The sequence below is a fragment of the Filobasidium floriforme genome (genome assembly GCF_021052385.1).
Source record: "Filobasidium floriforme strain CBS 6241 chromosome Unknown HD553scaffold_1, whole genome shotgun sequence".
NCBI lineage: Eukaryota > Fungi > Basidiomycota > Tremellomycetes > Filobasidiales > Filobasidiaceae > Filobasidium > Filobasidium floriforme.
The window spans coordinates 2,180,003-2,197,524 of record NW_025763622.1 but is presented as its reverse complement, the minus strand read 5'-3'; the positions used below and the strand labels follow the sequence as shown (position 1 = coordinate 2,197,524).

Sequence of the window (17,522 nt, the reverse complement as noted above, 5' to 3'; positions counted from 1 at the left end):
CATGCGGAATCGGTTCCACTGTCGAGAGAATTCGGACGAAGTCAGTAGGATTCGCGCGGAGGTGGGCAAAAGTTAGGCTAACCTGTCGGGCCCGGTGCTCGAACCTCTTCACGTCGGACGTGTCGTCCTTGGGCTTGGTCCACGCTGGCCAGCCAGGTCGACCCGCGATGTGTCGGATCTGGTCCCATGTCGTGACCCGATCGTCCCCATCCCATCGAGGTTCGCCTGCGGAGTCGGACCGGTTAGCACGAATATGAGCGAATACGAGCAGAGAAATACGTACCCGGGAGGAAGCTCCCCAAGAACCCGTCGACTTGCCCGCCTCATGTTTCCCCGGCGGCCAGGTTCTCGGCGGCGGGGCCAGATCGACCCTCTTCGGCGGCGGAGCGGACGGAGTCGTCACCGAACTGGCGCTGAAGACGGAAGTGTTCCGCTTCTGGAACACCGACTAAAAACACGAAGTCGCACGAAGTCTGAACGAAAGGTACATGTACGAACGAAAAAGAAAGAATACTCACAGTTGGCGGGAGGCCGGGCCGGACCGGCGGCGCGGGATCGAGGGCCAGGAGCGGCCGTCCCGAAGGGAGTGAGGCGGTCGTCGAAGGAGAAGACCTCCTTGCTGTCCCTCTCGAAGGACAACGAACGTTGGCGGTCTGAGCGGGAAAAGGCGCACGAATCTGTCAGCAGTCGCGCGGATCCGGGCGAAACGCATAGCTCGCAACTCACCGGATCGCCCGCCAAAGCCGCCACCGAGGTCGAGGTCCGGCCTGGTGGACTTTCCGGATCCTGTGGGAGCGATACGAAGTCGTGAGAACCCGTGCGTATTCAGTGTGCGAGGAAAGAACTTACCCGAGGCCGCGGGAGCGCCTCCCTCCTCCTCGATGATCTCCTCCTTCACCCTCGGAATGAAGGACTTAGACTTGACCTTAAGAGGCGGCGGAAGCACCTCAGGAGCGTTGACGAACTCCCCGGTTTCGTCGTCGACTGAATCCGTACGAATACGTCAGATTTCTCACGAAGTCAAGAGAGATCGCGCGACTCACACTCGATCGCCTCCTCGGCGCTGTTTCCCCACCCGAGGCGGGCGAAGCCCTGGGAGAGCTGTCGTTCTGATACGAAACGGAGGGTGAGCACACGAACTCGGTAGACTTCGTCAGAACACGTACCGTTTCGGGCGTCGACGCCCGAAGGAAGAGACGGTCCCGCAGGACCAGAGTTTTCGCCGACGAGGTTGGCGGCGGGGACGGTGGCGGCGGGGGTGGCCTCAACGACCGAAGCGGGGGTCTCGACGACCGGGGTGGTGGCCGGAACCTGGGTTTCGGCAGGAGTGTTGGGAGCAGGCGAGGACATGGTAGGAGTCGGCTGGAGTAGTGCGGTTACGTGCGAGAACGAGCGAGTAGGTTCGATTTGAAGAGAGGAGTTGAAGAAAAGGCGAGAACGAGAAAGAAAGGGGGGAATTCGGTCGAAGACGTTGCAAGTATATACCCTTCGTCAGCAATACCCAACCGTCTCGACCGAAACAATCTCGTTTGGATCCGCGCGAGTACGGCCTTTAGCGCGCGGACGACGACGGCAGGACGAGGAGAGACGCGAGTGAGACATTGGTCGCGCGTTTCAAGAGGATATCGGTTACGCGACTTTGGTTCCGCTCGTTTAGCGCCAAAGGACCCTCACGCGGGAACAGGAGCGGGATATCTGGACGACCGAGTGAGACATCGGTCGTACGTTTCAGGATGGACTCGGTTACGCACGAAGTCTACGCCATTTCCAGAACCCATCAAAGGAAGGTACGGACGACTTGACGACAAGGCATATCGTACAGGGGAGGATTCGTACGACAAACCCCGGAGCCGGTCGAGTGCGGACACCTCGGACATCCTAACCGACAATCACCCTCGAAACAAGGGCCACCGGGACGTCGGGGCGACGTCCAACATAGAGGGGGGGATGATGTCACAGGGCGTGACCGAACGGCAGCATGGGATCGACGCGCATCTAGGTCATCGGCCCGGATCGGGCGACACCCAGCGGATCCGCACGAAGTCAACAAAAGAAAGCCGCGACTTCGTGTGTTCGACCGTCTATTGTTCGCCTGAAAGAGCGACCGACGGACGACAGCCTTTTGTTCTCGAACAAAGAAGACAAGCACGAAGTCGGGCGAACTCGGTAAACAATAGCGGATTCGGTGCGAGTAACGCGAGTACGTAGTTAGCATATAACGGAGCGCGAATCGTAGAGAAGTCGTGCGAGTCTGTTGTACTTCTATACGATTCAAGCGCAGTTATTACATTCGACATACGCCTATACCTTAGTTATACTACGGAGACGTACTAGGAGAGGTTACACTATCACCGACGAACTCACTATCGTTAGTACAGTGTCGCGACTTCACACGAACTCGAGAAAGACCGTGAGACACCGTAGTCACGTGATCCGACTTCGCTTGCATCTAGAAACCTGTGACTCGCCACGTAGTCGCGACGGAAGTAAATACGCGGAAGCAACCCCTTAGACGATTTTCGAGGACGCCCGTAACACAGACCCATTAGCTGGAAAGTAGAGTGAAGAAGGTCCCATTTCTCTTTTGCGTTATCGACCCCGGAGATCAGAGCTCGAGTCTCCGGTCCCATAGACATGTCGATAGCCGCAGACGCTTTGAGGTTCTTCGCGTGCCAGGCCTTGTATCGATCAAGGAGCTTCTGGTCTTCGTTTCCCGGTGGAAGAATGGGTTCGGTATCGTAGAGCGGTCCAGTAGCTCCCGTAACCGACCATAGATCCTTGAAAACAAGGTATGCTTTCATCTTGTACCGCCAGTCGTCAAAGTTGGAGGTTCCGAGTAGGGTCGGGACGCCCGAGACGCCCGACTTGTTGAGTTCCTCCATCTTTCGACTCGGTGATGTCGTTTCAGCGGGTGTAGTGGTGTATAACTTGATCTAGCTCAACTAGATCTAGGAGCACTGTGTACTTTCTGTCGATTTCGAGTTGTCGACAGCTATAGCAACGGGTTCGAGTTCGCGTATCGATGTTCGATTGATTCGTAGATCGATGTGGGAGCCGCTACCATGAAATCTGTTGCTAGCAAAGTACTAAGATTTGCTGTTCTTATAAACATGAACTACAGTACTCACCTGTTGCTAGCAAAGTACTAAGATTTGCTGAGCAAACAGGTTTACAACATGAAGAGGTAAAAATGAAGATACTAGAGGTCTTTACATCTAGGTGTACGCTAGGGGCGAAAATCGCGTCACGTGACAATGATCAGCTGCACAGAACTGCACAACCATGCGTGATTGGTTGTTGATAGCCCTTGTTGTGCCAAGACAATCCATCACAGACAAGAATGTGTCGCAGACAAGAATGGGATCAAGCATATCTGATCTCACGGGTTCATGCGGACGACCCTACCGGACCTACCGAAATAACGGGACCTACGAACCGATGAACCTACAAAACGGCGCAAAAGCATTTGACCATGTCGTAGCATCCTGTACGACCAAATCAGACGATTACCAACGACGCAAATCTACGTCCTCTAGCAGGATCGACTCACGCAAGATCTCTTGTCATTGTCATGATCACCCTGCTGATCCTAGATCGTTTGCATGACCGCTTCAGAATTGAGCAGTTCCCTGATTGCATGTCATGCCGTCGGCTCAGTGCATCAGATAGAACAAAGGAGGAACGCGGCCCCGCTCCCCTTGATGGATGAAAGGACCTGGGAAGTCTTGTCCGGTCCCCTTTGTGATTATTGTACAGCCTATCGATTGATATACCGGTGAAGGGCGTTCCAGATCCACCCTCACTTGTAACAGTAGATCCCATTTTAAGCTGTAGTCACCACGATGAGTCCCATCAAATCCGCGCGACGATACAGAATCCGGCCCCACAACGGCCCATGTCCCTTACCGGATGTCAAAGCCAAAATAAGAAGAGGTTGGGCGCCACCTCCGTATAAACCAAACTACTTCGGAGGCCACGTGAGCGAGAGACATTGGTATTATATCATGGCAGAAGTCGAGGATGTCATCTGTCCCATGTATCCTCTACTACGCCTTACACCAGAGCTTTTGGTCGGATTTCGAGGCTTGCAACCGGAGAGAGGGCAAAGCGTTTGGTACACCAGGGTCCATACGGCATGTCGATACACCTCGATACACCTCAGACCTGTTGGAGGTAAGTCGTCATTCACCGATCTGCAAAGTCTCTTCTGAGTCCTGACATGCCAGTTGCTCTTCAGCATCCCCGCTGACCCAGCGGGAAGTCAACTCTGCGATGGCAGCCTACCCTTTGTCGAGCGCGGGAAACCTGCGCGCGCGAGAGTAGAAACGCTGCAATGGAGGGGGACAGCGTGTAGCAGCGCATACAGTCGGTAGAGAAGTGGATTGATTCGCCGAAGACGAACGATACGTCTGCATGATGTATGATTCCTATCAGTCCTTCTATCCTTCTGTAAGATCACAGAGGTTCTGCAGAATATTCTCGATGCGTTACAAGTTTGTTCCCTGACCCTGACGAGAACCCCTTGAAACGCAGTGATCTGCTTCCGAGTCAAATGACGTTCCTTTAATGGTTACGGTGGAGTTTGCAATCGCTGTTCGAACGGCATGACTCCAACATATACTTAGGACCATCGCAGAGAGAACCTTGTTGCGACAGGACGGTAACCGAAGTGCTACTCGACATCCGACGCACAAATTCTTTCCCATATTTACCTGGTAGGTTATAAGCCCAGAGCCGTCTCGTCATTCTGGTCGCATCAAGTCTGCTGATCACCCATCCTATGATCATACATACCAGTACACCGACCCATCAAATGACGTTTGCGTATCCGCGCTATGTGCGAGAACCCCCAATCGACACCGATGCCAAACAGCAAAGAATGTGGGAAAAAGCGACCGCAGGCGCGGGGTTTACGGTGCCGGTCGATCGGCACATTCTAAACCGCCTCATCGAAGTGGAAGAAGAATACCGGAACGATGACTCTGTATCCGTACTCAAAATCGTCTCTTACGTTAAAGATAACCTGCGACGAGGTAAGCTTGTCTCGACACTTATTCACCCAATCATATGACGAGACGCTGCTGATGACCCTTACTCAGATGGGACGAAGTATCTCAATGAAGAGGACATCCAGAAGGCGTTGAAAGCACTAAAACCCTCCTCCTCGCAATTGGCTTCACAATGCGATCAATCCGTCAACTCCGGGTCTACTAAGGCGACCAACTCTGTATCCCAGGCCAAGTTTTCCGAGGTGAGTCGATGCAAGTGTCTAATTTTCCAACCGAAATTATGGTATCGACTATCGTTCTATCGTAGGACGAAAGATCTGAGATCAGCACAACTTACAAGACGGTATGTCGTTTCTCGCGGTCAATCGTGGACACATCCATTACCTTCAAAGCGATAACAGGCTTAACTAAATTATGTCTGAAGGGTCAGGAGCCTGACACGGACAAGGGAAGTGACCACGAATCCGAGTAGTCCGCCAGGAGTCTGTAGACATATGAACGTCCCTTGACCTTGTACCAAACAGACATGTATAGACCGATGTGGCATATGAACTGACAGAAAATCAAGGGAAAAGTTTGGCCGACCAATTGTATTCGCTATTTGCCTCATCACTGGCTCACGCCGGCTCTGAGCGTCAGCAGGATTAGCCTTGTTTGACCCGAATCTTCTGTCTTAACCCGCCCTTCTGACTGGTTACATAGAAATGCGATGTAGAGTGAAACCTTGTTAAAAAGACCATGGCGTATAGCGTCTAACATAAGCTGGCATCTCTTGACTGGGTGCAAATCCCTGCGCACTTCGCACCTCATGCGAGGCTTTATTCGAGACGGTGACAAGGAATGATCGGCTACGCAGCCGCAATGCCAAGCCTGTTCATTTCGAGTCATACAGTCTCCCACCAGTCTGCAAGATGAGGATGCACAAAGGAGGTGGATTCGGTATGTCACTGTTTATTGACGCTACCGCCACCGCCTTGTGTTTCCCACGACCCCAAGACCTCATGTGATCGAGTCAGCAGTTTCTCCAGCGACGCGGTATCGAGTGAAACGGTATGTACCGATTGAGCGGAGTGACGTATATAGCAATTACGGGAAATGATTCTACCGAATCGCCGTTAATGTGCCCTTCAGACTACGGATTTAGACGAACGAGCCGTGGTTTTCCTACCATTCCACGCGAATCCTTTGTCGGAGACGGACTACCATTGTTTCGGGCGAATATATTAGCTACGCAATCCCGTTCTGCTAAGCGAACGGTAGACATATAGCAGATTTTGTACAAGCATTTGCCCTTGAATTGCTGTCGTCAAATACCGTCGTAAACTTCAAGCAGTCCCAGGTTCCAATCTCTTGATCATTTGTTCTTGATGTCTGCTTACTTGACGCCAGAAGACCTAGAGGATTGGGATCGATCATTTGCAACGATCATGAAGGAGGACGGTCGAAGCCCATGGGATGCGGAGAACTCTCTGTTGGATATACTGACCCGGTTAAAGGGCTGGTTATCCGTTAAGCTCCCTTGCATACCGTTCCATGACCTGGAAGCAAGGACGACGCTCGAAGAAAATATACGTATCTTTTGGCAGCGAGACGATCCCGAATGCGAAAAGTTGTTGGCTGAAGAGTGCGGAACGCAAGATGACAGTGCGTCGTACGCCTGTTTCATATTTCGCTCATAGAAGCTGATCACAAGTTACCGCCGCTATCTCAGTCATGAAATCTCGGTGGCGGAGGATCGCCAACATCTTGCAGTGGATACAGGACTCTGCATCGGGTTCGAACGCCGAGATGGATGGTATGACTTCCTACGACTTTTCTCGGTAGCCAGATAGTGCGTTCTGACATCTCCATACAGTTTCGGCAAGATACCTTACAGTGGCCCATATGCTGGGAGCAATCGAAACATGGGCCGCGATGAAACAGTGGTCTTGGCAACCATACCGGGCAGACAAAAGTTGGCTCGGTGATGATGATGATGATGATCACGACATAGGATGCGACCATGACGACGGTGCTAGCGATAACACAGCTGATTCAAGGCCTAATTCGCAAGGCATTCGAGCCCTGCGTCACGAGAACATTGGCGAATCGTCGTACACCAAGACACAAGATAGGGAGACAAGCTGGATCGACGATGGTGACGAAACTGCTGGGGAATTCCGCAATGTACGTCAACAAAACTTTCTCTTCTTTCACGACGGCGATTCCGCAAATCAGCGTCAATGTATTGACACTTCCTGATCCCTAGGCGCGACCCTCTTCCGGTGTCTCGCCATCCGACTATGCCAGCTGGAAGAGCTTTGAGCTGGCGAGGAATTCTGCTTGGACTGCAATTGATTGGGACAATTTCCATCCCGACGGGGGCAATTGGGAGAAATCCTACTTGAATAAGTGAAAACAGGCGGCGTTCGAATGTACTTTATAAGTTAAGGATATATGTACTAAGACGTCGCTGTAGACAATTATGGGTATAGATGCGGATGATCGCGTATGAAAAGTACACCATTTAATCGCGCCGATCACGCGACAAGCGGCATATGGCTAAACCCTCGCGGCCCCGGCGCACATCGCCAGCGATACCACGACTTGAAAAGAGTCATATTTTATGCCACCAGATGACCTGTTGGTATCCTCAGTGCGTTACTCATTCCCAGTGGCTTGGAATCTTCATTCGAATCCCCGCCTTCGTAAACAAGGCTCCGATCGTTCCGGTATTTTGCGCCTGAGCCACACGGTGTGCTAGGTCTGTCAAATTGATGCCCAAAGTAGCAGTGTCAGGCTGTGATACACGTAATGTTGACTGAAACATTATACTTGCTGCCAGTTATGCTCATCGACTTGAGCGCCTTTTTGTCAACCGGCCGGACTATGCGGCTAAACACAATACCGCGCTGGAGAAAATGTTAGAGCACGGCTCCGCCACTTGCAGGGCCAAGTTTGTTGAGTGCATCCCCCATCTGGTAACAAAGTTGACGGTGTGAAGGGAATGCGACGGGAGTTAAACCCTTCCCATGACTATGTCGAGATTGACAGATTCCCTCAACACCTGTTGATATTGGATATCTTCATGCTCCTCAAACTTTTGGCATGGACATCCGATCTTAAAGCAAGTTGACGAAGAAGAGTTGAGATCGGGGGCAATCTCCTCCCAACAGACCGGCGTGGCCGTTGCAAAGCCCAGGGTTATTGACTCGATTTCGGAACTTGGAGTGGTCGGCATATAGTATACACAGGTGAATACTCGCTGTAGTTCGGCCGCATGGCCAAACGGCTGCTGGCTTTCTGCATCTCGACAGCAAAGGGCTGAGTGAGCAGGTCAAATCCGGTCTCAGCATCGCTATTTCCAGGCTCTGTCAGCAGCATATTCTTCCCGGCTGTGAGCTCCTCTTTCAATCTGTCTGTTACGAAGGTTCTTGAAAGAACGCCATTTGCCCAAAAGATGCTATGTGTTTGGCTTTGCTTCTGTAGCTGGTTTCAGGTCGGCCAGGTCATGTCTATCGATCGACCGCAAGCGCGGATCTGTGCAGGTCTTATATGGCTTGTCAGCCGGTCATCATCGATATCCCACCGGCGCAATGACAAGGTCACAGAGATATCCAAATATGCTAAAGCCGTTTCAGCCAGCCCGAGAGCGCAACGACTATTTCGAAACGGGGACAGGAGCAGGAGGAAGAGACCGACCCGGTGCCAACCTTAACTCGTAAAAAAGAACATCCGAGAGCATCCCTCCCGCGCTCGGAAGCAAAAATGGGAGCCGACGCCGAGGTCGTTCGATCTCACACAAGGTCGGCGTCCTAACCATTGCATCTTGTATCTTGATTTTGAAAGATGCTCTGGCTCTGGTGCTCTGGATGTACGAGAGTTCGACATCTGACACGCTGGCTCTTTGATTCCTACTGCGCCTCTTGTGTACCTGCGTATGCTGGGCGACTTAGATGCCGTGCCTGTGCGATCTAACGAGGACGTTGTCTGCGTTAGTAGCTGCGTCCGGCCCTTGGCGTTCTAATGACTCTCACATGCTCAAGTTCACGCCGGAGCGGTGAGAACGCCCAGGTCGACGACCATACGAGCCCGATATCCGACTGGACGTCGGGCTACAGGTTGAGACATCATGCAGCCTTCAGATCATCTGTACCTCTCGTTTGATGCAAGGTCAACTCGCTTGTGCGATCATTCTGTCATCGGCAGTCCCGAGTCCCGATTGTAACTGGCATAACTTGTGAATTCTCCGAAGCCCTACCCTGCGCGACCCACCTCTCGGACCTCGCTCACGTAACAAATACAACAACACCCCTCCTTCTCATCGATCACACGTATCCTCGAATCCATCGACCTCTATCGTCATCATCAGCTCGCCCCAACCCGATCATTAGCAAATTGGGATAAGATCTAGTCAGCCAATTCTTGGCCTACCAACCATGGTCGACCAGGTGTTCGAGGTCGAATGCTGGAGGCTGACCAGTACGTCCGGAAGCAAGCCGATCGGGGTTCCTAAACCGGAGGTGAGTCGTCTTTCCTCTTGTCCTTTCGACCATCATGGCCTTTTCGTGATATGAACGCTGACAATATTGATGGATCTTGTTGTTGATGGTGTTATTGCCGTTCTTGTTCACGATGATGTCGACTTCGCTCGATCCGGTCGACAATACGCAGCCCTCCAAATCGCTCCGGACGAAACTATCGATGCCTCCTTTGAAACACCGTTCTTCCTCCCACACTAGCACCAAAGCCAACAACAGCAGCTCGACTGGGACAAACCAAGATGTTGGGTCAAATACCGGAACTGCTGGGGAGGCGGGATATACAGGATATGCAGCACATGCGCATGGACACGGACTGGGCCTGGGTTTGGGTGTGGGGGAGAAGGTGGATGAAGAACGGGTGGATACGTTCGGGACTTTGAGTAATGGAGTAGGGGTGGGAGAATCTAAACGGAGAGGTGAGTTGGAATTTGCGATCTGCTTGTATGATGTTTCAGTTCGCGGCCGAGGAATCGCATATGTTGACAATGATGCTTTGCCTTGCTTCTCATTCCCTTCTTCCCTGTCTGCTGACAACCACCTGCGTCCTATCCCTCATCCTCTTCCCGATGCGTATCCTCGGCGATTTCAGAGCACAGCAACATCTTTCGCCGATTCACCTCCCGCAACCGGACCTCGTCCTCTTCATCCTCCTTCTCTCTTTCCAGCACGGCCGAGTCCATCCCGCAGAGCTCGACATTCTCCTCGCTTTCCACTCTGGTCTCTTCCGCCTCAGACGGATTCCCTGGAGATGTTGGTGGACCGCCTAAGAAGTCGAGTTATTCTGGTAATGGCTCGGGTTTGGGGCAAGGTCTACCATCAGGGCAGATACAGTCAAATATCGGCAAACAGGAGCACAAGATCAAGTCCAAATCCAAGTCCTCCAAGTCTTCTTTTCCCGCAGGACCAGGAAGCAAAACCTCGAGCTCGACAGCGTCGGAGCGGGAATGGACCAGGATCAAGATGGTCTTGCGTGGGAACATGGGCATAGGGCCTAATAGCGGCTTGGCCGGGGCGCAGAGGAGGTCGTCAGCTGCCTCTGCTGGGACGGGTGGGCCGTCGTCAGGGTCGGGATCGGGCGTCAAGATTGAGGTCTTCGATGTAAGTTTTTGGGCGAAATTAAGAAGTTCCCGGGGCAAAGACGAAAGGCTGACAAGGCAAAATCCCGCGATCGCACCTACAGATGTCACTGTCAGATCCTCGTCCACTCTTCTCCTTCGACCCGACCGTCCTACGATCGACCGATGTTTCGCTCCCGCACAAGTCACTTTTTCCCTCCCGCACGGACAAGGTGATCCGGCTTACGAATCTGCTCAAACCTTGTCCGACCAGTATCCTCGGTGGACCGCCGCTCGGGCAGAGTCCAGTAGGATGGGATAGTGCCGATCGATTAGCCAGCGGGTCACGGGATGGGGAGACGAGCGGTTCGAGCAGCAGGAAAGCACGACCGGTAGCACTGGATCTGGGTCCGCGGGGTTCCACGTCGCCGGCTTTCACTGACGGTTCGGCCTCGGAGAATTGGGTCACGCCGATGATGAGCCCCTGGTCTTCCGACTCTGCAGATCAAGGCTTCAGCAAAAACTCCGGTCTGCCCAGCCGGCATGACGGCGTGAGCTTGAACTCGCCTACATCTCCGGCCTTCGGTTTGCCTTCGAGCGAGACGATCCGCGATCTGGCTCAAGCTCGACGCGTCCAGGAACAAGAAGCCCTGGGTAGACGAGCTGGTTCCGATCGCTCATCACCCCGGTCGCCGGTCATGTGGTACGGGACCGATACCCCGGCAGCAGGAAGGTTTCGCACGACCCGATCGAAAGCGAGCAATTCTTCGTTGAGGACGAACACGACGACCGAGTCTGACGATAGTTGGAGATCGGCTTCGGATGTACCTGTCTTACCGGCAGCGGCGTCCTCTCCGATATCGACCAATTTTCATTGGACAAACTTGGACCTGGATGAGGATATTCCGTCGGTTGAGAATGGCGGTCCCGTGACGACTCCAAACTCAACGATAACAAGTAAGGCAAAGAAACGGGAATCAATGACGCCTCGGGCGAACCGTGTGTTGCAGTTTCCCGACCGAGATTCAGACGGGCTCGAGCTCATTGAGGACCGGGTGGCAGACGAGGGCGAGGCGCCGAACGACCTCTTGCTTACGTTTGCCATCCGGTCCGAGATGTATATGTGGTATGCTTTGCTTAAGAGCTTTACCAGTAACGAATACATCACGCTCGTCTCTGGCAACGACATGTCGACCAACTTGACCCGGAACGATGCCAGACCATCGCCTTCGCTCTATTCGGCTTTCTCTGTGAACGGAACCGGCAGTAAAGCCGAATGGGCCAGGATCTGGCGGTCACTCGAGATCAAGATCCAGGACGTCAAGGACCTCAATCTTGTCTCACCGTCATGGGCTGCCGAATCGATTGGGCTAGTCAGTCGGCCAGTGCCCCCCAAACGAGGCATGTTGAGGAGCATCTCGAGCGGATTCGGACAATCGCTCAAGGGGCTTATCGACGAGGAGGAGGTTCGGCAGAAACAGGAGGACACGTTGTACTGGAGCATGTGAGTGCAGACGTGGGCTCGTTCGCTAGAAGCCATCGTGCTGATGAGCCGAGAATGCAGATCAGTGGATGGGCAGACCATGGCGAGGACGCCGAAGAGACGAGTGGATACCACGACCTGGACCGAGGTGGTCAAGCTCGAAGACATCGACGAATGGCACAAGTGCAGTAAGTCTTGGTGAGAAGATTCTTGGGTAATCCCGGCGCTTACGTCTCATTGAAACAGCTTTGCGACTCTATCGCCGGACACGCTTCTCGAATCAGGACCCCGAGACCGTTTGTCTCGGCTACGTCCGTGTCGACGCACGGGACCTTGATGCGGATCAGACGTACGAGAAGAAGCTTCCCCTGCTAGCGTTCCTCACGTCCGATGTACTAGGGCAAGTCCGGTTGACCATCAAGTCGGATCAGCTTAACATCAAGGGTCTGGCGGCGTACGACGTTATAACTGAAGTAAGCATAGCGAATCATGAGCTGAGTTTGGCAAAGCTGATCACCGGTCAGCCAGGCGATACAATCGGGCGACGCCAAACGGATCTACAAGGTGGCCGAAAATGCCTCTGCCGAAGGTGGTGCTCCTGCACTATGCCGTATAGCACTCTCAAAGGGTCTGCTTGAACCTCTCATCTGCGCTCTGATCGACGAGGAAGTGCAAACTCGTAAGTAAAAGCAGCTTCCGCTTGTGCAAAAGATATTCTAAACGGTTCTTTCTGTAGCATCCGCCACCTTGTTCCGATCAAATACCCCTCTTACTCGTTGTCTGGAGTACATCATGCGGATACAGGCCGTCGATTACGTTCGGGACACGATCGGAGATGAAATGCGCAATTTGTGTAGCGATACGTCTCTAGAATCGGGCCCAATTAGCGGTGCTTCAGATGTATTGGTGGCTGTGAGCAGGATCTGGGACAAGATATATAGTAAGTTCACAGTTACCCGGGGTCGTGTGGTCGGTAGCTGATCTCCTTGCTTCCACACAGTGTCTCGTCACGAGTTCCCTCCGTAAGCCTCCTTCTCATTCCATTTTCTCGCTACTAAGACGTCGCTCTGATCCTTGGAACACCGCATAGCAATCTGCGCTGGGTGTTCTCTTACCTGCTCAAGGCAGTCGCTCGGCATCATCCGAATAATAAGTACGTCGCCTCCCCGTCACTTGTTCTGGGACGTTCCGCTAACTTTGTTGACTTTCTTACAAAGACCGCTTCAGTTGCACTCGGTTTCGGCTTTCATCTTTGTACGTGGCTGATTCGTGAGAGCATGGCGACATGAGTTTGATCCGACCTCCAAATTACAGTTGCGTCTGATCGGACCGTGCATCATGTGGCCAGAGACTTTTGGCATCGTCGACTGTGAGCCAAAAGCCCATATCAGGTTGCAGTCCGTGGTACGGATCTGATTTATCTTACCGCCCTTATAGTCCACCCTAGAGAAGAGGTCGAGCAAAAGTTGAAGGCCATCGCGAAATCGCTCATCAACCTGGGTTTCCTAATCGAGCCAAAGGAAGGTGACCGATCGCCACTGGATGCTCATTTCTCAGGCGATTTCCATAGGGTGAGTCCAGCGATGCTATTCAAGGCTATGAGGTGTGCTGATGTCCCCTTGTCAAATAGGATAATGTGGCAGCGATGATGGATTACCTTGCTGTCTGTGCTGTAAGTATCACCGAGTCTTGTGCATGTTATGCTGCAGCACAGCTGACCAAACGCTCCGTCTCGACAGAGTTGCGACTCCCCTTTATACACCAACGAGGACGATTCCCACCCCAATCTTCAGATTGCGCTCCAGACCCGTCGAGCCGCCTTGATGCCGTCCCATACCGATAGCGAGGCCGTTCTGCATGTCACGCGGCCGCTCCTGGTTGATGTTGCCAAGGACACGGCTTGGCTCTACCGGATCCGACAGCAAAAAAGCGCTGCAGAAGCTCGGAAGGATTCGGCTGCGTCGAGTGCGCCCAAGATGCGGACCGTCTCGATGACGTCGAGTCAGTCTGGGCAGTCGGTATCGATCGATTCTAGTCCGCAAAGCAGGACATCTATGTGAGCTTCAGTGACAAAATGGAATGTTTTATAGCCTTGCTGACAGTCAACCTTTTGCTTGATGTGTATAGCTTACCTACTACAAACGAAGGCGAACCAAACCCACCCGAACCTAAACGAAAATCACGCCGACCGGGATCATCATCGTCCCGTCCGGTCCTCGTTGGACCCCCACCTATCATTGGACAGCGGACGAGCAGCATCAACCGACAACCGGTCAAGATGGTCTCTCTAGGACAGCCCATATAATTCTACTTGCTTGCCTGCCAAATTGCACCTATTGATGACACCTTCTTGCCCCTCCCATGTCTACTAACGAAATATCACGACGAAAGGATGCAATTATGTAACTAGTCATCTTTGCAGTGCAAAATAGGACCATGTTTGTTTGTTTACTTTGTGGTGGTGGTGACCGAGCTGGAATGTTGCGCTTGAAACCTTAACACGGCGAGGCGTGCCATCAGCCCTGCTTTGCAACTTCATCTACTTCATTCCGGTCCAGACGAACATTTTGCTGTATTCACCTACCTCATATACCTCCTGTTCTCATCACACCCGGCGATACCTCCTATAATCTGACTCATACCATGGAATCCCCTACCCCCGCTTCCAAGAAGCAGACCGTCCGCGTTACCTCTCAGACAACTCGAGCGAATTCGGCGCCGGCCCAGTTGAAAAGCTTTGACGCTACCGGCAGGGTGAGTCCTTCTTTACGTCCTTAACAAGAACAAAGCTGATGATGTACATTCTCACTATGAAATAGATCGTCGACAGCGCTACACGGACATGCGATGACGACATTCCGTGCAGGTTCGAGATCGAGGACAAAATGGTCGTTGGCAAACTGACGAGGTCCTTTGACGTGAGTCTCGTCCATATCTCGAAGCCAAAAACTGTCTGCTGACTTGTCTGCATATTGCGTGGTATATCAAAGGCCACGATGAAGATACTAGTCGAGCAGGGTCATCTAGACAAACGACGGCTAGCCGGTATCAACACTTCGATCATAATCGCCGCTTCGGCACCTGTCCGCGCCATGCCACCTTCGATCCTCCATTTGCCCAACAAGATTCCAGAAGATGAGCGTAGAACTGAGGTATCTATCGACGCCGATTCTTGGCACGTCCTAAGGCACTGGGCCAAGCAGAAGAACCGAACGACCGGGGACCTTATGGTAGTCCAGATCGCCTACTCGGCAGGACGACTTCGTCATCCGCTCGCTGGCCAAGCTCCTTCCTCCCCTTCTCCGCTCAAGGCGACCGCGACACATGTTTCTTCGATGCAACCTATCTCTCCCTTACCTGTCTACCTAAACGCAAACCCACAACTAGTCTCCATCAGCCCGGACCCTTTCGCCTACGACGATCATACCCTCGATTACGACCATAACCTCAACGAGACCTCTGACGTCGAGACCGAATCCGTCATCAACGACATCTTCATCTGTGTCGGCTGTACGCATCACTTCGACATGTCCACCAGTATCAACATCGACGAGCCCGAACACATCTCGTTGGAGTCCCGTCGAGAGGGGGAGGAAGCCGGGTGGTTTTGCTATTCCTGCCTCTCTGACGCGTATCGAAAGATGCGGGATCAGATGGATGAGATGAGGAACGTCTTGCGGGAACCTGTAGGCGGGGAGACGGACGAGGTTGAGGTCGAGAACCTTCTCGGGATGATGGATGATACCCTGGACCTGTCCGCCTCGGCAAAGGAAGAACCACAAACAGGGGACACTACGATTCTCGACATCTCCTCCCCTCTGGCTGAACACGAGCAACTCGCCGATACGCAATCGCCTACGGATAGCGAACAGACTCTGACTGCCCAATCCAGTCCGAGGGGTACTACCTTGTCTTGGTTCTCTTTGGCGCACTTGTTTGCCGAAGATATTGAAGCGATGTCCAAGTGGGCGGATGATGCTGCGCTTGAATCCCCGCACAAGGAAGCCAAACAAGTGGAAGAGCAACTGAGCGCCTTGCGCTTGCAATTTACAATCCTTCAATCCAGTGAGTCTCGGTCCTGTTTGTGCGTCGGGTAGAATTCCTCAACTGATCGCATTTCGATACGTGTTGTAGATGGAGACTTGACTTCATCCCACCTTGTATCGTCCTTGAACAGGTTATCTACCTACCTCGAAAGACGATCGGAATTGCTTGCCGACCGACCTCGACTATGGTTGGGTCTCCTGCCTTTATGTCCAGCGCCGCAATTGCACATGCAGGAAGATGCTCTTAACGCTACCGAGCGCCTACACAATACTTTGGAGCGACTGATCGTCAAAGCGGAATCCCAGTACGAGACCAAGCTCAGTCAAGCTACCCGATCGCGGTTGGAAACAACTCTGAAACAGCTAGCGGGGAAAGCTTCTCAATTGAAGATGCTCCCTCCGCACCTCTCCCATCTCAACCGAGTGTACATGCAAAAGCTCAGGATCACCCTGAACTCGATCATGGACCTCGTCCGCTGGATCTGGGAGGCCGATGCGGTCTCACAGAAAGAGATCGCCGAGGTCAAAGATGGGATCGCCGCTGTCGTCCAGGGGACGATGGATATTATCTGGCACTTCGAGAACCTGGACCTCCGGGAGAAGGCAGACGAATGCATGGACTATGAGAGCGCAAGGGAGTCATTGGATGACATGTTGGTCAACCTTTTGAAGTCTATCAAGGTCGTCGCCAAATGTCCTTCTGTGCCCACTTTACCGGGCCACGAAGGGTTCATCACCACGCCTCTCGCTACCCCTATCGCTCGACCTGTCTCCTCGATCGCCCTCAGTCGAGCTCACCTACCCCCGACCTCGTTTGATGCCGTTCGACCAGCTTCATCCCTTGCTCTGATGCGAGCCCGCCGTTCCGGTAACGCCAGCCCGCTGATGGAAAAGATTAGACGTATTGATGGTGGAGACCTCCGCCTCATCCGGCCTTCCATGCAACCCCTGCCTTTTCGGAGCAGATCCCAAGCTTCGGACAGGCAGAGGAGTCGGACGCCGGCAGATGGGATCCCCAGTACACTTTTGTGGAGCAAGACGCCGGTCGATTCTATCTCGCCTAGGACGATGGAGAGGGCTTTGAGCAAGAGCAAGGAGATGTTGAGTGAAGAGAGGTTGTTTGTCAGGGAGCCGGTTCGGGTGAAGAGGATCATCGAGCAGAGGACGGGATGAGCAGGGTAGCGCTACAACAGGTGAGTAGATCAGAAAAATAGGGCAATCAGGTATTTCGCTGAACTAAGACGATTGTTTATATTTGGGACGCTTACAGACCCGATACCGCGCCTTCAACCTCGACATCTTCCGCGTCAACCTGAAACGCCAACTCAGACAAGTCGCCCCGCCCCTGATTGGCCTGTATACTCCGTCACTTTTCTCTTGTGATCAAAATCAATCTCAGCGTTCGA

At 53.0% G+C, this 17,522-nt stretch overlaps 4 protein-coding genes across 4 annotated transcripts; 2 read left to right on the top strand and 2 right to left on the bottom strand.

Moving 5' to 3' along the window:
* Positions 1-2,508: 2,508 nt before the first annotated feature.
* HD553DRAFT_338667 (uncharacterized protein) lies at positions 2,509-2,882 on the bottom strand (the record flags this gene model as incomplete). The annotated part of the gene is made up of 2 exons (XM_046182361.1): positions 2,509-2,581; positions 2,653-2,882. 2 exons carry the CDS (start codon positions 2,880-2,882, stop codon positions 2,509-2,511), a joined length of 303 nt encoding a protein of 100 aa, XP_046040591.1.
* Positions 2,883-3,842: 960 nt separating this feature from the next.
* Positions 3,843-6,928, top strand: HD553DRAFT_333308 (uncharacterized protein; the record flags this gene model as incomplete). The annotated part of the gene is made up of 11 exons (XM_046182097.1): positions 3,843-3,977; positions 4,063-4,173; positions 4,227-4,369; positions 4,626-4,715; positions 4,798-5,033; positions 5,100-5,251; positions 5,712-5,725; positions 5,866-5,948; positions 6,399-6,653; positions 6,721-6,804; positions 6,865-6,928. Coding segments are annotated over 11 exons (1,365 nt in total), but the record flags the coding sequence as incomplete, so codon positions are not given.
* A 4,453-nt stretch (positions 6,929-11,381) lies between these two features.
* HD553DRAFT_21408 (Rho GTPase activation protein) lies at positions 11,382-14,711 on the top strand. The gene is made up of 14 exons (XM_046177183.1): positions 11,382-11,610; positions 11,684-12,091; positions 12,152-12,258; positions 12,317-12,543; positions 12,599-12,749; positions 12,807-13,010; positions 13,071-13,092; positions 13,161-13,223; positions 13,288-13,324; positions 13,385-13,439; positions 13,508-13,641; positions 13,701-13,742; positions 13,810-14,126; positions 14,198-14,711. Exons 2-14 carry the CDS (start codon positions 11,703-11,705, stop codon positions 14,373-14,375), a joined length of 1,926 nt encoding a protein of 641 aa, XP_046040589.1. The 5' UTR covers positions 11,382-11,610; positions 11,684-11,702; the 3' UTR covers positions 14,376-14,711.
* Positions 14,712-16,790: 2,079 nt separating this feature from the next.
* HD553DRAFT_303785 (uncharacterized protein) lies at positions 16,791-17,505 on the bottom strand. The gene is made up of 2 exons (XM_046178923.1): positions 17,387-17,505; positions 16,791-17,309 (listed from the first exon to the last, which is right to left on the bottom strand). Exon 2 carries the CDS (start codon positions 17,268-17,270, stop codon positions 16,911-16,913), a length of 360 nt encoding a protein of 119 aa, XP_046040588.1. The 5' UTR covers positions 17,271-17,309; positions 17,387-17,505; the 3' UTR covers positions 16,791-16,910.
* Positions 17,506-17,522: the final 17 nt, after the last annotated feature.

Bases quoted from the DNA above. Each gene is read 5' to 3' on its own strand.
- HD553DRAFT_21408 (XM_046177183.1), top strand. From the start codon at position 11,703: ATGTATATGTGGTATGCTTTGCTTAAGAGCTTTACCAGTAACGAATAC. The intron at 12,092-12,151 runs GTGAGTGCAGAC...CCGAGAATGCAG, and splicing joins GACACGTTGTACTGGAGCAT to ATCAGTGGATGGGCAGACCA. The intron at 13,093-13,160 runs GTAAGCCTCCTT...AACACCGCATAG, and splicing joins TCTCGTCACGAGTTCCCTCC to CAATCTGCGCTGGGTGTTCT.
- HD553DRAFT_303785 (XM_046178923.1), bottom strand. From the start codon at position 17,270: ATGATCCTCTTCACCCGAACCGGCTCCCTGACAAACAACCTCTCTTCA.